This window comes from Salmo salar, chromosome ssa18, assembly GCF_905237065.1.
Source record: "Salmo salar chromosome ssa18, Ssal_v3.1, whole genome shotgun sequence".
NCBI classification, from domain to species: domain Eukaryota; kingdom Metazoa; phylum Chordata; class Actinopteri; order Salmoniformes; family Salmonidae; genus Salmo; species Salmo salar.
Window position 1 is genome coordinate 78,228,827 of NC_059459.1, and position 26,921 is coordinate 78,255,747.

Consider the following 26,921-nt stretch of genomic DNA (forward strand, 5'->3'; position numbering starts at 1 on the left):
TCCCTAGTGGCGTCCCTACTGGCGTCCCTAGTGGCATCCCTACTGGCGTCCCTAGTGGCGTCCCTAGTGGCGTCCCTAGTGGCATCCCTACTGGCGTCCCTACTGGCGTCCCTAGTGGCGTCCCTACTGGCATCCCTACTGGCATCCCTAGTGGCATCCCTACTGGCGTCCCTACTGGCGTCCCTAGTGGCGTCCCTACTGGCGTCCCTAGTGGCATCCCTAGTGGCGTCCCTAGTGGCGTCCCTAGTGGCGTCCTTACTGGCGTCCCTAGTGGCATCCCTACTGACGTCCTTACTGGCGTCCCTAGTGGCGTCCCTACTGGCGTCCTTACTGGCGTCCCTAGTGGCATCCCTACTGGCGTCCTTACTGGCGTCCCTAGTGGCGTCCCTAGTGGCGTCCTTACTGGCGTCCCTAGTGGCATCCCAAATCCCTAGTGGCTCTGCAAGCGAGGGGAGGGTCTCGCCCACTGCTGTTCTGTTCTGTTCTGACCTGTTCTGTTCTGGCCCGTTCTGTCCTGTTCTGTTCTGGCCCGTTCTGTTCTGGCCTGTTCTGTTCTGTTCTGTTCTGTTTTGTCCATTTCTGGCCTGTTCTGTTCTGGCCTGTTCTGTTCTGGCCCGTTCTGTTCTGTTCTGGCCCGTTCTGCTGTTCTGTTCTGTTCTGGTCCGTTCTGTTCTGGTCCGTTCTGTTCTGTTTTGTCCTGTTTTGTTCTGGCCTGTTTTGTTCTGTTCTGGCCTGGTCTGTTCTGGCCCGTTCTGTTCTGTTCTGGCCCGTTCTGTTCTGTCCTGTTCTGTTCTGTTCTGGTCCGTTCTGTTCTGGCCCGTTCTGTTCTGTTTTGTCCTGTTTTGTTCTGGCCTGTGTTCTGGCCTGGTCTGTTCTGGCCTGACCTGGCCTGTTCTGTTCTGGCCTGTTCTGTTCTGGCCTGTTCTGTTCTGGTCTGTTCTGACCTGTTCTGGCCTGTTCTGTTCTGACCTGGTCTGTTCTGACCTGTTCTGGCCTGTTCTGTTCTGGCCTGTTCTGGCCTGACCTGTTCTGTTCTGGTCTGTTCTGACCTGTTCTGGCCTGTTCTGTTCTGACCTGGTCTGTTCTGACCTGTTCTGGCCTGTTCTGTTCTGACCTGTTCTGTTCTGGCCTGTTCTGGCCTGTTCTGTTCTGGCCCGTTCTGTTCTGGCCTGTTCTGTTCTGGCCCGTTCTGTTCTGTTCTGTTCTGGCCTGTTCTGATCTGTTCTGGCCTGTTCTGTTCTGGCCTGTTCTGGCCTGTTCTGGCCTGTTCTGTTCTGGCCTGTTCTGGCCTGTTCTGTTCTGTTCTGGCCTGTTCTGGCCTGTTCTGTTCTGGCCCGTCCAGTTCTGGCCTGTTCTGTTCTGGCCCGTCCAGTTCTGGCCTGTTCTGTTCTGGCCCGTCCAGTTCTGGCCCGTTCTGTTCTGGCCTGTTCTGTTCTGGCCTGTTCTCCAGACACCATCACATGAAGACACAGACTCTGGACAAACTGCTGTTTCTAAACATGAATTCAAAGGCAATATAGAGACGACAAAGGCATTTTTTTTTTCTTCATTTAATTTGTAAATAAGTCACAGCCGTTATGTGATTTAATACACCACAATGTAGGTTAAATGCTGAGCCTTAATGTTCCTGTCTCTCTACCAGCCTAGTGTGTCACACTCACTAATGTTTCACAATGGCTGTCTTTATAACCTTGAAGTAATACAGCTTAAATAATTCATTTTCATTCCTTCTTAGGCTTCCTGTCTGGCTCCTGACCTACTTAGTGTTAAGATGCTGTTTTAACGGGGGTGGCAGGTAGCCTAGTGGTTACAGCAGGTAGCCTAGTGGTTAGAGCAGGTAGCCCTAGTGGTTAGAGCAGGTAGCCTAGTGGTTAGAGCAGGTAGCCTAGTGGTTAGAGCAGGTAGCCTAGTGGTTAGAGCGGGTAGCTCTAGTGGTTAGAGCGGGTAGCCTGGTGGTTGAGCTGGTAGCCTAGTGGTTAGAGCGGGTAGCCTGAGTGGTTAGAGCGGGTAGCCTAGTGGTTAGAGCAGGTAGCCTTGGTTGTTAGAGCGGGTAGCCCTAGTGGTTAGAGCAGGTAGCCTAGTGGTTAGAGCGGGTAGCCTAGTGGTTAGAGCAGGTAGCCCTAGTGGTTAGAGGCGGGTAGCCCTAGTGGTTAGAGCGGCGTGGTTAGAGCGGGTAGCCTAGTGGTTAGAGCGGGTAGCCTAGTGGTTAGAGCGGGTAGTCCTAGTGGTTAGAGCCGGTAGCCCTAGTGGTTAGAGCGGGTAGCCCTAGTGGTTAGAGCGGGTAGCCCTAGTGGTTAGAGCGGGTAGCCCTAGTGGTTAGAGCGGGTAGCCTAGTGGTTAGAGCGGGTAGCCTGGTGGTTAGCGGTAGCCCAGTCTGCGGTTAGAGCGGGTAGCCTAGTGGTTAGAGCGGTAGCCCTAGTGGGGTAGAGCGGGTGCCTAGTGGTTAGAGGCGGTGTGCCTAGTGGTTAGAGCGGGTAGCCCTAGTGGTTAGAGCCGGTAGCCCTAGTGGTTAGAGCGGGTAGCCCTAGTGGTTAGAGCGGGTAGCCTATTGGTTAGAGCGTTGGGATCGAATCCCTGAGCTGACAAGGTACAAATCTGTCATTCTGCCCCTGAACAAGGCAGTTAACCCACTGTTCCCCGGTAGACAGTCATTGTAAATAGGGATTTGTTCTTAACTGACTTGCCTAGTTAAATAAAAGGTTAAATACAATTTCATTTTACATAATAATGTAATACGACATGAGCGACGAGCGGGATTTCCGACCGCTCAACTCCACTCGCAAACTCTGGTTACCAATAACAAAGAGTTCTTCCTCCTCTCGGCCAATAACAGCTCGTTTTCAGGTTACACATCCATCCCATTAGGCTCCTCCTATTAGGCCCCTCTCTGACCACTCTCACACAGTCCTAGCTAAATTCTTGCTTGAGAAATAGCATTTTGCTAAGCTATTTTTGTTTGTTTTTGAGCGTTTTAATTGAATACTATCACGGTAAGGTACTTAATTGTTACCCAGAAATGATTTTATAATGGACCTTTTAATGTTCTGATTGAGGGAGGGGAAGCTGATCCTAAATATGAAGCTTGGAAAAACTTGACGCCGGAGGGGGATGAAATTGTGGCTTCTGTGCCTGTGTACTACTTTCTGTCTCTCTCTCTCTCTCTCTCTCTCTCTCTCTCTCTCTCAGGGTCTTCTGCCAGGGGGCGTGGTCAGGGGGACAACAAGGAGGATTCTGGGAGGAAAGGATCTGGCAGCTCGGCCAAAGTTTTGACCAGCCCTCTGACTGCATGAGGTTGCGCCTTCGTTGGAAGGTGAACGTCATCTCGCCGCACATCTGCGCCGCGCCATCTGCGCCGCCATCTGCGCCACGCCCTCTCGCCATCTGCGCCGTCTGCCATCTTTTTTTTTTATCGCACTTTGCATCACGTCTTGCATGCGCCGCGCCATCAAAAAAATCACTTGGTTCAACATCTGCTTTTGTCATATGCCGTCGCCATCTACGTCACGCGGATCCTTATCTGCCGCCGTCCACATCATCAACCATCTGCGTCATACGCGTATCAACATCACGCCATCATCTGCCAGCAATACATGAATAGCGTAAAGATAACGTAAAGATAAATGAGATAAAACGGATAACGATAACATCGCGCGTCGCGTCTTCGTCGCGTCTGCGCTGTCAACATCTTTGTCGCGTCCGCGTCTTGTCAAGTCGCGTCACCGCGTGCGTCAACGACCGTCTTGCGTGCCGTCGCGCATCATATCTGCGTCGCGTAAAACACGTCTTGTGCGGAAATAAAATAGCAGCTGTTGAAGCTAAAAATAAGCGTAACAAAATAACGATCTGCGTCAACGTGTTGATAAGCGTCGCATCTGTCAAATAATAAAGTCTGCGATAAAAAAAAAAAATAACGTGTCTGCACGATAATGAATATATGCACATCAGTTGCATCGCGGAAACCATATCTTGTTTGTGCTCAAACAATAAATCTGCATCAACGTCGTAAAAAACAATGGCATGTAAAGATATGCGTCTGGCAAATAATAAGATAGTCAACGTCAACGCGATAACAGCATCAAGAATGCGCAGATCTTAACAGATCTTGACAAACAAAATCAACGATAACGGCGACCAAAAATGGCGCGCGTCAACGGTGCATCTTTTATAAAATAAAATCGGAGACAAGCAAAGATAATAAAATAAACAGCGGTGTGCATCTAACGATATTGAATAACATCAAGACCGCAACAAACCATAGCAATAAGCAGCAAATAAAACCAAAAAATAAAGCGCGGCTCTTGTTGACTCAAACCCATCAGAAATCCAGCACATCTTTGTCTTGAAATCTTACATCTTGTTGTAGCGCAGAAGTAAAAGGACAAGGACTATGGCAAATAAGCGGCAAATAAAATAACAAAAAAAAAAAAAACAAATAAATAAACAAAATAAAAATAAATCAAATAAAATAATAAAATATTAATATAATAAAATAATTGCTTGATCTTAGATGAACATAAACAACAACAGATATCATCTGCGCACAAATAAAATAAAATAGCGGTTAAAATAAAATCTTTTGCTGTCATCTAAATAAATAAATCCATTCTTTGTGGATAAATAAAACAAAACATAAAACAAGCAGGATCTTATTATCTTACTTATCTAAAAACAAATATAAATAAGTCTAGCATCCAAAATATACTTTGAATATAACACGTCAAGCATAAATCTTTATCTGCATAGCTCCATCATCTTAAATAAACTTTATGGATCACGCGCTGCATCTTGCGCTGCGCGTCTGCAGCAAACAAGCAATCTTACTCATGGATCCATCATAGCTCATTGCATAAAAAAAACGCTCAAAATATCTTATCCGCCTTGCATCCATCCATCTGCTCACAGGTGGGTTGGATTGTGGTTGGATCGTGTTCTCATGCTGAGTGTACACATATTATCGTTACCATCTGCTTTCAGCCTCCTGTCTGCACCAGATCTGCTATGTGTTTGCTTTGTGATTCTTATATATGTAAGCTCCTGTAACCACATGGGTCATATATATGGATCTGCAACACTTTACCTCTGCCACCACTGCCACCACCGCCTACCTGTATAATTGTCTGCGGTCTGCAAATATATCATCTCTTTGAAATATATACAGATGAAACGCATGGCCAGGTTGACATTCTCTCTTTAGGAAGCAACAGGGTGAGAACAGGTGACGGACAGAATTTTGGAGAGAGAGAGAGCTTGGCTCTGGCTGCTATTCCTTGCCAGGTTTTAGTCCCCAGCCACTTGCCAGTTGGCCCAGGCCGGCATGCAGCTGTTCCCCAGGGATGGTGAGCCTTCCTGGGGGTGAAAATCATCCATCACTGGACGAGGATTAGTAGGCTAGGATTACTGGCTTCACGACAGGCTGGTTGACACACGCAAGGATGGATACACACACACACACACACACACACACACACACACACACACACACACACACACACACACACACACACACACACACCACACCCTTACTTCTCTTCCTCCCTTCACTTCTACCTGTATCTTTAAGAAGAAAAGGTACTGTCTCTCCCTGCCGGTACCCTACTGTCTCTCCCTGCCGGTACCCTACTGTCTCTCCCTGCCGGTACCCTACTGTCCCTCCCTGCCGGTACCCTACTGTCCCTCCCTGCCGGTACCCTACTGTCTCTCCCTGCCGGTACCCTACTGTCTCTCCCTGCCGGTACCCTACTGTCCCTCCCTGCCGGTACCCTACTGTCTCTCCCTGCCGGTACCCTACTGTCTCTCCCTGCCGGTACCCTACTGTCCCTCCCTGCCGGTACCCTACTGTCTCTCCTGCCGGTACCCTACTGTCTCTCCCTGCCGGTACCCTACTGTCTCTCCCTGCCGGTACCCTACTGTCTCTCCCTGCCGGTACCCTACTGTCTCTCCCTGCCGGTACCCTACTGTCTCTCCCTGCCGGTACCCTACTGTCTCTCCCTGCCGGTACCCTACTGTCCCTCCCTGCCGGTACCCTACTGTCTCTCCCTGCCGGTACCCTACTGTCTCTCCCTGCCGGTACCCTACTGTCTCTCCCTGCCGGTACCCTACTGTCTCTCCCTGCCGGTACCCTACTGTCTCTCCCTGCCGGTACCCTACTGTCCCTCCCTGCCGGTACCCTACTGTCCCTCCCTGCCGGTACCCTACTGTCTCTCCCTGCCGGTACCCTACTGTCTCTCCCTGCCGGTACCCTACTGTCTCTCCCTGCCGGTACCCTACTGTCTCTCCCTGCCGGTACCCTACTGTCTCTCCCTGCCGGTACCCTACTGTCTCTCCCTGCCGGTACCCTACTGTCTCTCCCTGCCGGTACCCTACTGTCCCTCCCTGCCGGTACCCTACTGTCTCTCCCTGCCGGTACCCTACTGTCTCTCCCTGCCGGTACCCTACTGTCTCTCCCTGCCGGTACCCTACTGTCTCTCCCTGCCGGTACCCTACTGTCTCTCCCTGCCGGTACCCTACTGTCTCTCCCTGCCGGTACCCTACTGTCTCTCCCTGCCGGTACCCTACTGTCTCTCCCTGCCGGTACCCTACTGTCTCTCCCTGCCGGTACCCTACTGTCTCTCCCTGCCGGTACCCTACTGTCTCTCCCTGCCGGTACCCTACTGTCCCTCCCTGCCGGTACCCTACTGTCTCTCCCTGCCGGTACCCTACTGTCTCTCCCTGCCGGTACCCTACTGTCTCTCCCTGCCGGTACCCTACTGTCTCTCCCTGTCAACTAGCAGTCTCTCTACCGTTCCAACTGTCAGTTCTCTTCTCTCGCTAAAACAGATGCGCGCACACACACACACACACACACACACACACACACACACACACACACACACTTCAACCTGCCCTATGCTGTATTCAGTGAATTCATATTGACATCATTGTCATAAAATGAGCATCTTAAACAGACAGGTTTTAAAATGTTTTGATTGTAAATGTATGTCACCTACTGTAGAAGTGCTCTCCTCCCTGGTTATCACGCCTTATTCCCTCAGTAGTACACTACTAATGACCAGGAGCACTAACCCCTACATGGAGCACTAACCCCTACATGGAGCACTAACCCCTACATGGAGCACTAACCCCTACATGGAGCACTAACCCCTACATGGAGCACTAACCCCTACATGGAGCACTAACCCCTACATGGAGCACTAACCCCTACATGGAGCACTAACCCCTACATGGAGCACTAACCCTACATGGAGCACTAACCCCTACATGGAGCACTAACCCCTACATGGAGCACTAACCCTACATGGAGCACTAACCCCTACATGGAGCACTAACACCCTACATGGAGCACTAACCCCTACATGGAGCACTAACCCCTACATGGAGCACTAACCCTACATGGAGCACTAACCCCTACATGGAGCACTAACCCCTACATGGAGCACTAACCCCTACATGGAGCACTAACCCTACATGGAGCACTAACCCCTACATGGAGCACTAACCCCTACATGGAGCACTAACCCCTACATGGAGCACTAACCCTACATGGAGCACTAACCCCTACATGGAGCACTAACCCCTACATGGAGCACTAACCCCTACATGGAGCACTAACCCCTACATGGAGCACTAACCCCTACATGGAGCACTAACCCCTACATGGAGCACTAACCCCTACATGGAGCACTAACCCCTACATGGAGCACAACTACATGGAGCACTAACCCCTACATGGAGCACTAACCCTACATGGAGCACTAACCCCTACATGGAGCACTAACCCCTACATGGAGCACTAACCCCTACATGGAGCACTAACCCCTACATGGAGCACTAACCCCTACATGGAGCACTAACCCCTACATGGAGCACTAACCCTTACATGGAGCACTAACCCCTACATGGCTCATGGTCTATAGTAGTGCACTATATAGGGAATAAGGTGTCATTAGACTTAAAGGGATTTAAGTGACGCTTTCAATGTTGATTTCACACGTGGATGTGTCCCAAACGGCACCCGACCCGCTGTATAGTGGGCCCTGGTCTGAAGTAGTGCACTATATAGGGAATAGGGAGCCAGGCCTGGTCTAAAGTAGTGCACTATATAGGGAATAGGGTGGTGTTTTGGACACATCCCATGTCATGTTCATCATCATTAACCTAAATACTGTGTGGAGTTGTCCTCCCTCCCTCCCTCTTCCCCCCCTCCCATCTCTCTCTCTGTGTCTCTCTCTCTCTCCCCTCCCATCTGTCTCTGTCTCTGTCTCTCTCTCTGTGTGTGTGTGTGTGTGTGTGTGTGTGTGTGTGTGTGTGTGTATAAAGGGATTAGTGATGGAATATTAACTGTGGTGTTGTAAGGGTCTGCAGACTGCCTCTAGTAGTCTTCACACACACAACCTCCAGTCCTCAGCCTGAATAAATACTGTTATTTCCCCACCACAAGCCATGCTAATCCCTGTCTGTCTTTCCTCTTTGGGCTATGTATGGCTGTTCTGTCACTATGTAATCAGTAGTCTGTTGCTTTGACCTCTATTGAACCTCCTCTCTTTCTCTCTCCCTCTCTCTCTGTGTGTGTGTGTGTGTGTGTGTGTGTGTGTGTGTGTGTGTGTGTGTGTGTGTGTGTGTGTGTGTGTGTTTAAGCTCTTGTCAACAACTCTCTACTTCTGCTCCCCTGTATTTATTAAAGTCTATTTCCACTCTTTTACGCTCCACTCCTCCCTCCCTTTCTCCTCTCTCTTCCTCGCTTACCCTTTCCCCTTCTCCCCCTCCCCTTCTCTCCCTCCCCTATGCTGAAAGTGTTATGTTTTGCTGCTCCTAACCATGCTTATCCCATCCACGCCCTGCCCGCCCTCACACACTCCTGTCATGCATGTGTGTGTGTGTGTGTCGGGCGGGCGCTCCCCTTCCCCTACCAGCCTGAACACCCCCGGGTCCCGAGCCTCCACCTCGTCTGCTGCTGCCATCCTCTCCTCTTCCTCCTCTTCCTCCCGTCCCCGCCACCACAAGTCCCTGTCCACCACCAACCACCCCTGTCCGCCTCCCGGCCCTGACTTCCACGCACTGCATCACCGGCCCAGGCAAGTGGCCTCTAACCCCCTTACACCCTGCTAGAACCCCTCCCTGAAGCCCCGGGTCTGGAGGAGAGAGGGAGGGAGGGAGGGACGGACAGAGGAGAGCGAGAGACGGAGGGAGGGAGAGACGGACAGAGGAGAGAGGGAGGGAGGGAGAGACGGACAGAGGAGAGAGGGAGGGAGGGAGGGAGAGACGGAGAGAGAGAGAGGGAGGGAGGGAGAGATGGAGAGAGAGGGAGGGAGGGAGGGAGGGAGGGAGGGAGGGAGGGAGGAGAGGGAGGGAGGGAGAGACGGAGAGAGAGGGAGGGAGGGAGGGAGGGAGGGATGGAGGGAGGGAGGGAGAGACGGAGAGAGAGGGAGAGACGGAGAGAGAGGGAGGGAGGGAGAGACGGAGAGAGAGGGAGGGAGGGAGAGACGGACAGAGGAGAGAGAGGGAGAGACGGACAGAGGAGAGAGAGGGAGGGAGGGAGAGACGGACAGAGGAGACGGACGGACGGACGGACGGACGGACAGAGGAGACGGACGGACGGACGGACGGACAGTGGAGAGGGAGGGAGGGAGGGAGGGACGGACAGTGGAGAGGGAGGGAGGGACGGACAGTGGAGAGGGAGGGACGGACACTGGAGAGGGAGGGACGGAGGGACGGACAGTGGAGAGGGAGGGAGGGAGGGACGGACAGTGGAGAGGGAGGGAGGGAGGGAGGGAGGGACGGACAGTGGAGAGGGAGGGAGGGAGGGACGGAGGGACGGACAGTGGAGAGGGAGGGAGGGAGGGACGGACAGTGGAGAGGGAGGGAGGGACGGACAGTGGAGAGGGAGGGACGGACAGTGGAGAGGGAGGGGAAAATGTGTAAACACTTGGTGTGCTCTTTCTCAATTTGTCTTTTTGTGATTCCTCGCCTCCTCAACCGTATTGGAGAAGGTCCCACCCCTCTGACCTTCTTCTCCATTGGGTTTTCAGAAGGAGACGAGGAGATAGGATGCAAGCAATTGAGACAATATGATTGAGAAAGAGCCTGAGAGAGTGAACGGGACGTTAGTTTATGAAGTGACTGAATGATCAATGCTTCCATGTTCCAATATCCGTCCTCTCACCCAACCAACGCCAGATTGACCCAGTAGTACCATAGTATTTATCTTATTTGACATTTTGAAGAATGAAATCTCTTGAGATGCACGATCTCGTTTTCAAGTGTCCAAATATATATTTTAACTACTGCTACAACTACTAATACAACTAAGTACCTATATAATATATACATATTTACTAATATCTTCACATGGTGATGTTTCTATTAGCTTGCAGTTTGTTCTGAACATTTGAAAAATGTATTTCTTAAATTCACTGTGATTTTTTTAATGTCCTGATTTCTACAGGTAAATGATTCTAGTCAGTTGGGCCTTTTGTATCTGAAAGATGTACCCTTGGAATTTGTAATCGCTGCTGTGGTTGAAAGGAGTATCGTGAGTCTTGTAAAGTTAGGTGTTCCTTAATAATATATACAGGGACATTTCAAGTTGATACATTTAGAAACAAATTGTTACCAATGCAGTTGTCTTCTTTTGGGGAGTGACAGTCCATTTAATAATTCAGACTAGAGGTCGACCGAATATGATTTTTCGCCGCCGATACCGATTATTGGAGGGCCAAAAAAGCCGCTACCGATTAATCGGCCGATTTAATAATAATAATAATAATAATTGTTTTATTTGTAATAATGACAATTACAACAATACTGAATGAACACTTATTTTAACTTAATATAATACATCAATAAAATCAACTTAGCCTCAAATAAATAATGAAACATGTTCAATTTGGTTTAAATAATGCAAAAACAAAGTGTTGGAGAAGAAAGTTAAAGTGCATTATGTGCCATGTAAAGAAGCTAACGTTTAAGTTCCTTGCTCAGAACATGAGAACAAATGAAAGCTGGTGGTTCCTTTTAACATGAGTCTTCAATACTCCCAGGTAAGATGTTTTAGGTTGTAGTTATTATAGGACTATTTCTCTCTATACGATTTGTATTTCATATACCTTTGAATATTGGATGTTCTTATAGGCACTTTAGTATTGCCAGTGTAACAGTATAGCTTCCGTCCCTCTCCTCGCTCCTACCTGGGCTCGAACCAGGAACACATCGACAACAGCCACCCTCGAAGCAGCATTACCCATGTAGAGGAAGGGGAACAACTACTCCAAGTCTCAGAGCGAGTGATGTTTGAAACGCTATTAGCGCGCACCCGGCTAACTAGCTAGCCATTTCACATCGGTTACACCAGCCTAATCTCGGGAGTTGACAGGCTTGAAGTCATAAACAGCACAATGCATTGTGAAGAGCTGCTGGCAAAACGCACGAAAGTGCTGTTTGAATGAATGCTTACGAACCTACTGCTGCCTACCACCGCTCAGTCAGACTGCTCTATCAAATCATAGACTTAATTATAACATAATAACACACAGAAATACGAGCCGTTGGTCATTAATATGGTCGAATCCGGAAACTATCATCTCGAAAACAAAACGTTACTCCTGTTACATTGCACAACCTTCAATGTTATGTCATAATTACGTAAAATTCTGGCAAATTAGTTCGCAACGAGCCAGGCGGCTCAAACTGTTGCATATACCCTGACTCTGCGTGCAATGAACGCAAAATGACACAATTTCACCTGGTTAATATTGCCTGCTAACCTGGATTTCTTTTTAGCTAAATATGCAGGTTTAAAAATACACTTCTCAAAAAAATAAAGGGAACACTTAAACAACACAATGTAACTCCAAGTCAATCACACTTCTGTGAAATCAAACTGTCCACTTAGGAAGCAACACTGATTGACAATAAATTTCACATGCTGTTGTGCAAATGGAATAGACAACAGGTGGAAATTATAGGCAATTAGCAAGACACCCCCAATAAAGGAGTGGTTCTGCAGGGGGTGACCACAGACCACTTCTCAGTTCCTATGCTTCCTGGCTGATGTTTTGGTCACTTTTGAATGCTGACGGTGCTTTCACTCTAGTGGAAGCATGAGACGGAGTCTACAACCCACACAAGTGGCTCAGGTAGTGCAGCTCATCCAGGATGGCACATCAATGCGAGCTGTGGCAAGAAGGTTTGCTGTGTCTGTCAGCGTAGTGTCCAGAGCATGGAGGCGCTACCAGGAGACAGGCCAGTACATCAGGAGACGTGGAGGAGGCCGTAGGAGGGCAACAACCCAGCAGCAGGACCGCTACCTCCGCCTTTGTGCAAGGAGGAGCAGGAGACGCACTGCCAGAGCCCTGCAAAATGACCTCCAGCAGGCCACAAATGTGCATGTGTCTGCTCAAACGGTCAGAAACAGACTCCATGAGGGTGGTATGAGGGCCCGACGTCCATAGGTGGGGGTTGTGCTTACAGCCCAACACCGTGCAGGACGTTTGGCATTTGCCAAAGAACACCAAGATTGGCAAATTCGCCACTGGCGCCCTGTGCTCTTCACAGATGAAAGCAGGTTCACACTGAGCACGTGACAGACGTGACAGAGTCTGGAGACGCCGTGGAGAACGTTCTGCTGCCTGCAACATCCTCCAGCATGACCGGTTTGGCGGTGGGTCAGTCATGGTGTGGGGTGGCATTTCTTTGGGGGCCGCACAGCCCTCCATGTGCTCGCCAGAGGTAGCCTGACTGCCATTAGGTACCAAGATGAGATCCTCAGACCCCTTGTGAGACCATATGCTGGTGCGGTTGGCCCTGGGTTCCTCCTAATGCAAGACGATGCTAGACCTCATGTGGCTGGAGTGTGTCAGCAGTTCCTGCAAGAGGAAGGCATTGATGCTATGGACCGGCCCGCCCGTTCCCCAGACCTGAATCCAATTGAGCACATCTGGGACATCATGTCTCGCTCCATCCACCAACGCCACGTTGCACCACAGACTGTCCAGGAGTTGGCGGATGCTTTAGTCCAGGTCTGGGAGGAGATCCCTCAGGAGACCATCCGCCACCTCATCAGGAGCATGCCCAGGCGTCGTAGGGAGGTCATACAGGCACGTGGAGGCCACACACACTACTGAGCCTCATTTTGACTTGTTTTAAGGACATTACATCAAAGTTGGATCAGCCTGTAGTGTGGTTTTCCACTTTAATTTTGAGTGTGACTCCAAATCCAGACCTCCATGGGTTGATAAATTGGATTTCCATGGATTATTTTTGTGTGATTTTGTTGTCAGCACATTCAACTATGTAAAGAAAAAATATTATTTCTTTCATTCAGATCTAGGATGTGTTGTTTAAGTGTTCCCTTAATTTTTTTGAGCAGTATATATACTTCTGTGTATTGATTTTAAGAAAGGCATTGATGTTTATGGTTAGGTACCGTCGTGCAACGATTGTGCTTTTTTCGCAAATGCGCTTTTGTTAAATCATCCCCCGTTTGGCGAAGTCGGCTGTCTTTGTTAGGAAGAAATAGTCTTCACAGTTCGCAACGAGCCAGGCGGCCCAAACTGTTGCATATACCCTGACTCTGTTTGCAAGAGAAGTGACACATTTTCCCTAGTTAACCTCTTACATCTAGACGTTCCGCTTGCGGAACACCTGCTCCAATATCCAATGATAGGCGTGGCGCGAATTACAAATTCCTCAAAAATACAAAAACTTCTATTTTTCAAACATATGACTATTTCACAGCATTTTAAAGACAAGACTCTCCTTTATCCTGTTAGGGCTAGGGGGCAGTATTGACACGGCTGGATAAAAAACATACCCGATTTAATCTGGTTACCACTCCTACCCAGTAACTAGAATATGCATATACTTATTACATATGGATAGAAAACACCCTAAATTTTCTAAAACTGTTTGAATGGTGTCTGTGAGTATAACAGAACTCAAATGGCAGGTCAAAACCTGAGAGATTCCTTTACAGGAAGTGGCCTGTCTGACCATTTCTTGAATTTGTTTTCCATCTCTATCATTTACTAAGGATCTCCGCTCTAACGTGACACTTCCCACGTCGTCCATAGGCGCTCAGAGCCCGGGAAAAAACAGAATGTCGTCATTCCAGCCCCAGGCTGAAACACATTATCGCCTTTCTCAAGTGGCCGATCAAGGGACACTGGCTTATGCGCGTGACCCCGACCGCCCCCGTCTTTGGGATTTTTTCCTCTGTTTGCCGAAAAGGAGATTCCCTGTCGGAATATTATCGCTTTTCTACGAGAAAAATGTCGTAAAAATTGATTTTAAACAGCGGTTGACATGCTTCGAAGTACGGTAATGGAATACTTAGAATTTTATTGTCACGAATTGCACCATGCACGCGACACTTCTTTACTATTTCGGATAGTGTCTGGAACGCACAAACAAAACGCCGCTATTCGGATATAACGATGGATTATTTTGGACCAAACCAACATTTGTTATTGAAGTAGCAGTCCTGGGTGTGTATTCTGACGAAGACAACAAAAGGTGCTAAACTTGCCGAGTGTCTAAATAGCGACATTATGGTGACATTATATGCTGGCTTGAAAAATGGGTGTCTGATTATTTCTGGCTTGGTACTCTGCTGACATAATCTAATGTTTTGCTTTCGTTGTAAAGCCTTTTTGAAATCGGACAGTGTGGTTAGATTAACGAGAGTCTTGTCTTTAAATGGCTGTAAAATAGTCATATGTTTGAGAAATTGAAGTAATAGGATTTTTAAGGTTTTGAAAATCGCGCCACAGGATAGCAGTGGCTGTTACGTAGGTGGGACGAATTCGTCCCGCCTAGCCTAGAGAGGTTAACTAACCACACTGTCCGATTTCAAAAAGGCTTTACAGCGAAAGCAAAACATTAGATTATGTCAGCAGAGTACCCAGCCAGAAATAATCAGACACCCATTTTTCAAGCTAGCATATAATGTCACAAAAACCCAGAAGACAGCTAAATGCAGCACTAACCTTTTGATGATCTTCATCAGATGACACACCTAGGACATTATGTTATACAATACATGCATGTTTTGTTCAATCAAGTTCATATTTATATAAAAAAACTGCTTTTTACATTAGCATGTGACGTTCAGAACTAGCATACCCCCCGCAAACTTCCGGGCAATTTACTAACAATTTACTAAATTACTCATGATAAACGTTCACAAAAAGCATAACAATTATTTTAAGAATTATAGATACAGAACTCCTCTATGCACTCGATATGTCCGATTTTAAAATAGCTTTTTGGTGAAAGCACATTTTGCAATATTCTAAGTACATAGCCCAGCCATCACTGGCTAGCTATTTAGACACCCGGCAAGTTTAGCCTTCACCAAAATCAGATTTACTATAACAAAAATGTTATTACCTTTGTTGTCTTCGTCAGAATGCACTCCCAGGACTGCTACTTCAATAACAAATGTTGGTTTGGTCCCAAATAATCCATCGTTATATCCGAATAGCGGCGTTTTGTTCGTGCGTTCCAGACACTATCCGAAATGGTAAATCAGGGTCGCGCGCATGGCGCAATTCGTGACAAAAAATGTCTAAATATTCCATTACCGTACTTCGAAGCATGTCAACCGCTGTTTAAAATCAATTTTTATGCAATTTATCTCGTAAAAAAGCGATAATATTGCGCCTGGGAATCTCCTTTTCGGCAAACAGAGGAAAAATCACAAAGACGGGGGCGGCCAGTGCACGCGCCTAAGCCCACAGTCCCTTGATCGGCCACTTGAGAAAGGCGATAATGTGTTTCAGCCTGGGGCTGGAATGACGACATTCAGGTTTTTCCCGGGCTCTGAGAGCCTATGGAAGACGTAGGAAGTGTCACGTTAGAGCAGAGATCCTTTGTAATAGATAGAGATGGCAAAGAAGTTCAAGAAATGGTCAGACATGCCACTTCCTGTAAAGGAATCTCTCAGGTTTTGACCTGCCATTTGAGTTCTGTTATACTCACAGACACCATTCAAACAGTTTTAGAAACTTTGGAGTGTTTTCTATCCAAAGCCAATAATTATATGCATATTCTAGTTACTGGGCAGGAGTAGTAACCAGATTAAATCGGGTACGTTTTTTTATCCAGCCGTGAAAATACTGCCCCCTAGCCATAACAGGTTAAAAGAAATTCATGTTAGCAGGCAATATTAACTAAATATGCAGGTTTAAAAAATATATACTTGTGTATTGATTTTAAGAAAGGCATTGATGTTTATGGTTGGAGCAACGTGTACCTAAGCGATTATATGCAACGCAGGACAGGCTAGATAAACTAGTAATATCATCAACCATGTGTAGTTAACTAGTGATTATGATTGATTGATTGTTTTTTATAAGATACGTTTAATGCTAGCTAGCAACTTACCTTGGCTTCTTACTGCATTCGCGTAACCTCGTGGAGTGCAATGTAAAGCAGGTGGTTAGAGCGTTGGACTAGTTAACCGTAAGGTTGCGAGATTGAATCCCTGAGCTGACAAGGTAAAAATCTGTCGTTCTGCCCCTGAACAAGGCAGTTAACCCACCGTTCCTAGGCCATCATTGAAAATAAGAATGTGTTCTTAACTGACTTGCCTAGTTAAATAAAGGTCTAAAAAATTAAATAAAAAAAAACGTCCAAATCGGCGTCCAAAAATACCGATTTCCGATTATGAAAACTTAAAATCGGCCCTAATTAATCGGCCATTCCGATTAATCGGCCGACCTCTAATTCAGACAATGTCTTATTATGGCATCCAGGAATGAATCTGCAAATTATTGACAGAGGTTTGGAGTAGGGTTGTGAAAGTTTAAACGAAATTGGGATGCTTAACGTTAAGAAAAATCCCTAATGGAAACAAATTGTTTTCGTTTGAATTTTGTTTCCTCCCACAAAATGTGAATGACAATGCAGCTGGTTCGCCTGTTCTTTGTGTGCTCAGTCTGTTGCGTGTGGAATATCCTAGCCTGTTTATTGATGATAGGCCCTGCTTTACTGAAGTTGCGAGACATTTGCAAGCAAAGAAATTGTGAAATACAGCATTCCATTGCGAGATACAGCTATTGATTGCCAATAGATAGGCCTTGTTACTTTTATTTCTTATCTGTATATATTTTTTTTTAAACTGCATTGTTGGTTAGGGCCTCGTTAGTCAGCATTTCACTGTAAGGTCTACACCTGTTGTGTTCAGTGCATTGTGACTAATTCGATTTGATTTAGTGAACGGTCCTGACTCCTTCTGGTGGCCAACCTGCCTCTACTGTCCCGCTACCCTCGCTAGCTCACTAGGAAAGATGCAAGCTAAAAAATAGATAAAAGTAGAAAAAGTGATTTCATAACAAACAAAACCATTTTTAAAAAGTACAGCAACTAATCGGTCTCATCCGTTCCAAAAATACTGAATCTTAGGAGTCGATTCCAAGAAGAAGAAGACTTGTTTCCTTTCTATTAAATGTCTTGGTAAATCACGACGTTTAACGTACTTTAAAGATGGGTATTGTTTTAGGAGAGAGTGGTCTGCGAGCAAGCAGCTCGAGATTATTTGATTGACAGTTATGGTCACCTAGTGATGGTCATGGCTAGAAGGGATCCAGCTTTTGTCAACCTACTGCGGAAGTTCTCCTAACCTGCTACGAAAATACAAAATCTGAATTTTAATTGGAAAAATGTGCATCCTTTCGAGCCATAATCCCTAGTGATGGACGTTAGTCCCGCTTCAGAAGTGCCATTCCTTTACACGCCAAGTAAAGTGCCCGTTCAGAGGCGCTTTGAAACTGTCAACATAAAAAGTTTTTGTCTTGTCGGCATTTTAAAAAGCCATAGTGTCCCCTTGGACAAACAAACATGCTTTCAAGAGTAGGGCTGTATGACCGTGGTAGATATAACTTCATTATCCGACCGTAGTGGTAGGCCTGGGTGACCGTGGTAGATATAACTTCATTATCCGACCGTAGTGGTAGGCCTGGGTGACCGTGGTAGATATAACTTCATTATCCGACCATAGCGGTAGGCCTGGGTGACTGGTAGTTATCCGACCGTAGCGGTAGGCCTGGGTGACCGTGGTAGATATAACTTCATTATCCGACCGTAGCGGTAGGCCTTGGTGACTGGTAGTTATCAGACCGTAGCGGTCATACTAACTTAATAAGACCGTTATTCTGCATTGTAAATTGACATGGAATGTAATTATTTGTTATTATTTTAACAAGAAAACCAAACTAAATGAACTATACTGAACACAAATATAAACGCAACATGCAACAATTTCAAAGATTTTATTAAGGAAACCGTTCAATTTAAATAATATCATTAGGACCTAATCTATGGATTTCATATTACTTGGCAGGTGTACAGCCATGGGTGGGCCTTGGAGGGCATAGGCCCACCCACTGGGGAGCCAGGCTCAGCCAATCAGAATTAGTTTTTTCCCCATAAAAGGGCTTTATTACAGACAGAAATACTCCTCAGCACCCCCACCCCCCCAACCCCACTCAGACGATCTTGCAGGTGAAGAAGCTGGATGTGGAGGTCCTGGGCTGGCATGGTTACACGTGGTCTGTGGTTGTGATGCCGGTTGGACGTAGTGTAAAGTTAGCGAAAACGACGTTGGCGGCAGCTTATGGTAGAGAAATGAACATACAATTTTCTGGTAGACATTCCGGCAGTCAGCATGCCAATTGCACGCTCCCTCAAAACTTTAGACATCTGTGGCATTGTGTTGTGTGACTAAACTGTACATTTTAAAGTGGCCTTTTATTGTCCCCAGCACAAGGTGCACCTGTGTAATGATCATGATGTTTTAATCAGCTTCTTGATATGCCACACCTGTCAGGTGGAAGGATTATCTAGGTAAAAGAGAAATGCTCACTAACGGATGTAAACAAATTTCTGCACAAAATTTGAGAGAAATAAGCTTTTTTTTTGTACGTCTGGAACATTTCTGCCCTTTTAAAAAAAAATGTCAGCTCATGAAACATGGGACCAACAGTTTACATGTTGTGTTTATATTTTTGTTCAGTTTAGTTTGAAACGTAAAGCAAATCTGTCCATATTTCCATATCCATAGTTTGGAACTCTTTCTTATTGGTCTGTTAACTTAGTTACCACCTGGTGATGTCACAAGGCAGGCCAAAACTCCATCCCACCACAACAGGCTGACATTTCAGGAGGTCTTTTCAAACAGCTCTTACACTAAATGCTCATTATCATAGTTTTCACAATTTCACAGTATTATTCCAACCTCAGTGGAATATATACAGTTGAAGTCAGAAGTTTACATACACTTAGGTTGGAGTCATTAAAACAGGTTTTTCAACCACTCCACAAATTTCTTGTTAACAAACTATAGTTTCGGTAAATCGGTTAGGACATCTACTTTGTGCATGACACAAGTCATTTTTCCAACAATTGTTTACAGACAGATTATTTCACTTATAATTCACTGTATCACAATTCCAGTGTGTCAGAAGTTTACATACACTAAGTTGACTGTGCCTTTAAACAGCTTGGACAATTCCAGAAAATTATGTTATGGCTTTAGAAGCTTCTGATAGGCTAATTGACATTGTTTGAGTCAATAGGAGGTGTACCTGTGGATGTATTTCAAGGCCTACCTTCAAACTCAGTGCCTCTTTGCTTGACATCATGGGAAAATCAAAAGAAATCAGCCAAGACTTCAGAAAATAAATTGTAGACCTCCACAAGTCTGGTTCATCCTTGGGAGCAATTTCCAAACGCCTGAAGGTACCATGTTTATCTGTACAAACAATAGTACGCAAGTATAAACACCATGGGACCACGCAGCCGTCATACCGCTCAGGAAGGAGACGCATTCTGTCTCCTAGAGATGAAAGTACTTTGGTGCAAAAAGTGCAAATCAATCCCAGAACAACAGCAAAGGACTTTGTGAAGATGCTGGAGGAAACCGGTACAAAAGTATCTATATCCACAGTAAAACTATATCGACATAACCTGAAAGGCTGCTCAGCAAGGAAGAAGCCACTGCTCCAAACCACCATAAAAAAGCCAGACTACTGTTTTGCAACTGCACATGGGAACAAAGATCGTACTTTTTGGAGAAATGTCCTCTGGTCTGATGAAACAAAAATAGAACTGTTTGGCCATAATGACCATCGTTATGTTTGGAGGAAAAAGGGGGAGGCTTACAAGCCCAAGAACACCATCCCAATCGTGAAGCACGGGTGTGGCAGCATCATGTTGTGGGGGTGCTTTGCTGGAGGAGGGACTGGTGCACTTCACAAAATAGATGGTATCATGGGGAAGGAAAATTGTGGATAAATTGAAGCAACAGCTCAAGACATCAGTCAGGAAGTTAAAGCTTGGTCGCAAATGGGTCTTCCAAATGGACAATGACCCCAAGCATACTTCCAAAGTTGTGGCAAAATGGCTTAAGGACAACAAAGTCAAGGTATTGGAGTGGCCATCACAAAGCACTGACCTCAATCCCATAGAACATTTGTGGGCAGAACTGAAAAAGCGTGTGTGAGCAAGGAGGCCTACAAACCTGACTCAGTTACACCAGCTCTGTCAGGAGGAATGGGCCAAAATCCACCCAACTTATTGTGGGAAGTTGGTGGAAGGCTACCCGAAACATCTGACCCAAGTTCAACAATTTCAAGGCAATGCTACCAAATACTAATTGAGTGTATGTAAACTTCTGACCCACTGGGAATGTGATGAAAGAAATAAAAGCTAAATAAATCATTCTCTCTACTATTATTCTGACATTTCACATTCTTAAAATAAAGTGGTGATCCTAACTGACTTAATTAAGACGAAATTTTTACTAGGATTAAAACCCATCTGTTTTTTTTTATATTCTCGAGGTGTTTCCAGGTCTCCCTCGATACCGATAGGCCTCTGCTGGAGTTGCACGTATTTCATATATACCAACTACCACAGTAGGAAATATATAACACATTTGGGATGTAGACTTGTGTTGTCCAAAATACACTACACGGTGTGTGTGTGTCTGTGTGCAGTGTACTTTTGACAGTTATGTTGGGTTGTTTCTTGGAGACCCCTTAGCAACGAAGGGTACAGAAGGCACGAAACAGGAAAAAAAACTGTTTTCAAATTATTATTTTTTAAATTAGACTCAATTAGTTGTTCTTATTGTTTAGTTTTAATGTTTGTATCGTTTTGTACCTACTGAACACAGCCCAGGCTTACCTCAGGGGTGTGTGTGTGTGTGTGTGTGTGTGTGTGTGTGTGTGTGTGTGTGTGTGTGTGTGTGTGTGTGTGTGTGTGTGTGTGTGTGTGTGTGTGTGTGTGTGTGTGTGGTGGATTACACACCAGTGTCCAGAGAGGGTTTAGAGGCCAGCTGTATACAGGACTCACAGAGAGACAGACAAATGGACAGGCCAGCTGTATACAGGACTCACAGAGAGACAGACAAATGGACAGGCCAGCTGTATACAGGACTCACAGAGAGACAGACAAATGGACAGGCCAGCTGTATACAGGACTCACAGAGAGACAGACAAATGGACAGGCCAGCTGTATACAGGACTCACAGAGAGACAGACAAATGGACAGGCCAGCTGTATACAGGACTCACAGAGAGACAGACAAATGAACAGGCCAGCTGTATACAGGACTCAGAGAGACAGACAAATGGAGACAGACAAATGTTCAGTGTGTGTGGGCAGTGTGTGTGTGGGCAGTGTGTGTGTGTTCAGTGTGTGTTCACTGTGTGTGTGTGTGTTCAGTGTGTGTGTGTGGGCTGTGTGTGTGTGTGTGTTCAGTGTGTGTGTTCAGGTGTGTGATCTTGTGTTCAGGTGTGTGACTTGATCTCTCTCTGACCCCAAACAGCTCTGATGGCTTTGTGGATTATCTAAACATCACGAGAGACACACACACTCTGAGGACAGACACACACTCTGAGGACAGACACACACGCACACACACTGGGGACAGACACACACGCACACACACTGGGGACAGACACACACGCACACACACTGGGGACAGACACACACACTCTGGGGACAGACACACACGCACACACACACACACACTGGGGACAGACACACACACGCGCACACACACACACACACACTGGGGACAGACACACGCGCACACACACTGGGGACAGACACACACACTCTGGGGACAGACACACACACACACACACTCTGGGGACAGACACACCCACTCTGGGACAGACACACCCACTCTGGGGACAGATGTATCCCGTTCCAGATTACTTCTCTGTGACGGTAATAGATTTGGCACCACAGGTGTGAAGGACTTGGCTCTGACCAACGTTGGAGGGTAGCAGCCATTATCATTTTTATTTAACTAGTCAGTTAAGAACAAATCCCTATTTACAATGACTGTCTACCGGGGAACAGTGGGTTAACTGCCTTGTTCAGGGGCAGAATGACAGATTTTAACCTCGTCAGCTCGGGGATTCGATCCCAGCAACCTTTCAGTTACTGGCCCAACGCTCTAACCACTAGAGCTACCTGCTCTAACCACTAGGCTTCCCGCTCTAACCACTAGGCTACCCGCTCTAACCACTAGGCTACCTGCTCTAACCACTAGGATACCTGCTCTAACCACTAGGGCTACCCGCTCTAACCACTAGGCTACCTGCTCTAACCACTAGGATACCTGCTCTAACCACTAGGGCTACCTGCTCTAACCACTAGGCTACCTGCTCTAACCACTAGGCTACCTGCTCTAACCACTAGGCTACCTGCTCTAACCACTAGGCTACCCTGCTCTAACCACTAGGCTACCTGCTCTAACCACTAGGATACCTGCTCTAACCACTAGGATACCTGCTCTAACCACTAGGATACCTGCTCTAACCACTAGGGCTACCTGCTCTAACCACTAGGCTACCTGCTCTAACCACTAGGCTACCTGCTCTAACCACTAGGCTACCCTGCTCTAACCACTAGGCTACCTGCTCTAACCACTAGGGCTACCCGCTCTAACCACTAGGCTACCCGCTCTAACCACTAGGATACCTGCTCTAACCACTAGGCTACCCTGCTCTAACCACTAGGCTACCCTGCTCTAACCACTAGGCTACCCTGCTCTAACCACTAGGCTACCCTGCTCTAACCACTAGGCTACCTGCTCTAACCACTAGGCTACCTGCTCTAACCACTAGGCTACCCTGCTCTAACCACTAGGCTACCTGCTGTAACCACTAGGCTACCTGCTCTAACCACTAGGCTACCTGCTGTAACCACTAGGCTACCTGCTCTAACCACTAGGCTACCTGCTCTAACCACTAGGCTACCTGCTCTAACCACTAGGCTACCTGCTGTAACCACTAGGCTACCTGCTCTAACCACTAGGCTACCTGCTGTAACCACTAGGCTACCTGCTCTAACCACTAGGCTACCTGCTCTAACCACTAGGCTACCTGCTCTAACCACTAGGCTACCTGCTCTAACCACTAGGCTACCCGCTCTAACCACTAGGCTACCTGCTCTAACCACTAGGCTACCCGCTCTAACCACTAGGCTACCCGCTCTAACCACTAGGCTACCTGCTCTAACCACTAGGCTACCTGCTCTAACCACTAGGCTACCTGCTCTAACCACTAGGCTACCCTGCTCTAACCACTAGGCTACCTGCTCTAACCACTAGGCTACCTGCTCTAACCACTAGGCTACCCGCTCTAACCACTAGGCTACCCGCTCTAACCACTAGGCTACCCGCTCTAACCACTAGGCTACCTGCTCTAACCACTAGGCTACCTGCTCTAACCACTAGGCTACCTGCTCTAACCACTAGGCTACCCGCTCTAACCACCAGGCTACCCGCTCTAACCACTAGGCTACCCGCTCTAACCACTAGGATACCTGCTCTAACCACTAGGCTACCTGCTCTAACCACTAGGCTACCCGCTCTAACCACTAGGGCTACCTGCTCTAACCACTAGGCTACCCTGCTCTAACCACTAGGCTACCCTGCTCTAACCACTAGGCTACCCTGCTCTAACCACTAGGCTACCCGCTCTAACCACTAGGCTACCTGCTCTAACCACTAGGCTACCCTGCTCTAACCACTAGGGCTACCTGCTCTAACCACTAGGCTACCTGCTCTAACCACTAGGCTACCTGCTGTAACCACTAGGCTACCTGCTGTAACCACTAGGCTACCCTGCTCTAACCACTAGGGCTACCTGCTCTAACCACTAGGCTACCCGCTCTAACCACTAGGCTACCTGCTCTAACCACTAGGCTACCCGCTCTAACCACTAGGCTACCCGCTCTAACCACTAGGCTACCTGCTCTAACCACTAGGCTACCCGCTCTAACCACTAGGCTACCTGCTCTAACCACTAGGCTACCTGCTCTAACCACTAGGCTACCTGCTCTAACCACTAGGCTACCCGCTCTAACCATTAGGCTTCCTGCCGCCCCCTTATGCTACATTCTGTTATATAGCCATGGTGTACGTAGTAGTGTACCGTGTGTGTGTCTGCTATCCAAATGTTTATATAGAAGTTCACTACTCTAATCCACTCCTCCTGTCCATCTCCTAACAGCACTCCCCACCAGAGACCACCTGGCGCGTCCCCCTCAGCCCACAACATCAGCAGCTCCGCGGTGACGGACCGGACCAACTTCTCCCGGGGGGTGGCCATCCGCAGCACCTTCCACGCAGGTAATATTAAATGTTATTATACTTCCCCACACGCTGTTCCAGCTCCGCAGCGATCAGGTTGAAGCTACTGAATCACACCTGTGGATCTCTGTGGTTCTCTGGTACTCTGTGGTTCTCTGGTACTCTGTGGTTCTCTGGTACTCTGTGGTTCTCTGTGGTACTCTGTGGTTCTCTGTGGTTCTCTGGTACTCTGTGGTTCTCTGGTACTCTGTGGTTCTCTGGTTCTCTGTGGTTCTCTGGTTCTCTGTGGTTCTCTGGTACTCTGTGGTTCTCTGTGGTTCTCTGTCAGTGTCGTCTTGCATCACACTCATCTGCTGGTGGTGCTGTCATATCGCTGAGTTTCAATTTAAATGTTTCCGTCCTCTAACTGGGACGGTCAGCAGAGAGGGGGCCTCTAACTGGGACGGTCAGCAGAGAGGGGCCTCTAACTGGGACGGTCAGCAGAGAGGGGGCCTCTAACTGGGACGGTCAGCAGAGAGGGGCCTCTAACTGGGACGGTCAGCAGAGAGGGGGCCTCTAACTGGGACGGTCAGCAGAGAGGGGGCCTCTAACTGGGACGGTCAGCAGAGAGGGGGCCTCTAACTGGGACGGTCAGCAGAGAGGGGCCTCTAACTGGGACGGTCAGCAGAGAGGGGGCCTCTAACTGGGACGGTCAGCAGAGAGGGTACTCTAACTGGGACGGTCAGCAGAGAGGGTCCTCTAACTGGGACGGTCAGCAGAGAGGGGTCCTCTAACTGGGACGGTCAGCAGAGAGGGGCCTCTAACTGGGACGGTCAGCAGAGAGGGGCCTCTAACTGGGACGGTCAGCAGAGAGGGGTCCTCTAACTGGGACGGTCAGCAGAGAGGGGTCCTCTAACTGGGACGGTCAGCAGAGAGGGGTCCTCTAACTGGGACGGTCAGCAGAGAGGGGCCTCTAACTGGGACGGTCAGCAGAGAGGGGCCTCTAACTGGGACGGTCAGCAGAGAGGGGCCTCTAACTGGGACGGTCAGCAGAGAGGGGGCCTCTAACTGGGACGGTCAGCAGAGAGGGTCCTCTAACTGGGACGGTCAGCAGAGAGGGGCCTCTAACTGGGACGGTCAGCAGAGAGGGGCCTCTAACTGGGACGGTCAGCAGAGAGGGTCCTCTAACTGGGACGGTCAGCAGAGAGGGGTCCTCTAACTGGGACGGTCAGCAGAGAGGGGCCTCTAACTGGGACGGTCAGCAGAGAGGGTCCTCTAACTGGGACGGTCAGCAGAGAGGGGTCCTCTAACTGGGACGGTCAGCAGAGAGGGGGCCTCTAACTGGGACGGTCAGCAGAGAGGGGTCCTCTAACTGGGACGGTCAGCAGAGAGGGGTCCTCTAACTGGGACGGTCAGCAGAGAGGGGGCCTCTAACTGGGACCTACTATACACACCGGCAGTGTCTCAAAACGCTTATCTGAGGTGTCCACAATGTGTTTTTAACTACTGATGTAACCAGCAGGGTTCTCCTCACTGCGGTGCTCCCCCTCCCTCTCTCCCTCCCTCTAACAGGACAGCAGAGAGGTGCCAGAGACCAGCAGGGTTCTCCGGGGGCGCCAGTTTCCCCCTCCCTCAGCCACGGTAACAGCCAGACCAGAAGACCTGGGGCCACCGGTATCTTCTCCAAGTTCACCTCCAAATTCGTACGCAGGTGAGACAAGGTGGAGGAGGGAGGTGGAGCGGAAGACAAAGTTGAGATGAAATGAGAGAAAATGGGGTTGGTGAGGGAGAGAGGAGGGGTGAGAAGGGGGAGGGAGGTAGTCTGGGGTTAAGGGGGTAGAGATAATGGAGGGTTTGACTGGACTGACTGGACTGACTGACTGGACTGACTGACTGACTGGACTGACTGACTGACTGGACTGACTGACTGACTGGACTGACTGACTGACTGGACTGACTGGACTGACTGACTGACTGACTGACTGGAATGACTGGACTGACTGACTGACTGACTAGACAGACTGGACTGACTGACTGACTGACTGACTAGACAGACTGGACTGACTGACTGACTGACTGGACTGACTGACTGGACTGACTGATGACTGACTGACTGACTGACTGACTGACTGACTGACTGGACTGACTGGACTGACTGACTGACTGACTGGACTGACTGACTAGACAGACTGGACTGACTGACTAACAGGCTGACTGACTGACTGACTGACTGACTGACTAGACAGACTGGACTGACTGACTAACAGGCTGACTGACTGACTGACTGACTGACTGACTAGACAGACTGGACTGACTGACTAACAGGCTGACTGACT

At 48.0% G+C, this 26,921-nt stretch overlaps 1 protein-coding gene across 1 annotated transcript in view; it reads left to right on the plus strand.

Moving 5' to 3' along the window:
* Window positions 1–26,921, plus strand: part of mark2b (MAP/microtubule affinity-regulating kinase 2b) — a 138,782-nt gene that overhangs the window by 85,421 nt on the left and 26,440 nt on the right. Inside the window, exons 13-16 of the mRNA XM_045700611.1 lie at window positions 3,187–3,284; window positions 8,788–9,071; window positions 24,527–24,645; window positions 26,158–26,296. Coding sequence (XP_045556567.1) covers window positions 3,187–3,284; window positions 8,788–9,071; window positions 24,527–24,645; window positions 26,158–26,296 — 640 coding nt within the window. The remainder of the gene's footprint in view (window positions 1–3,186; window positions 3,285–8,787; window positions 9,072–24,526; window positions 24,646–26,157; window positions 26,297–26,921) is intronic.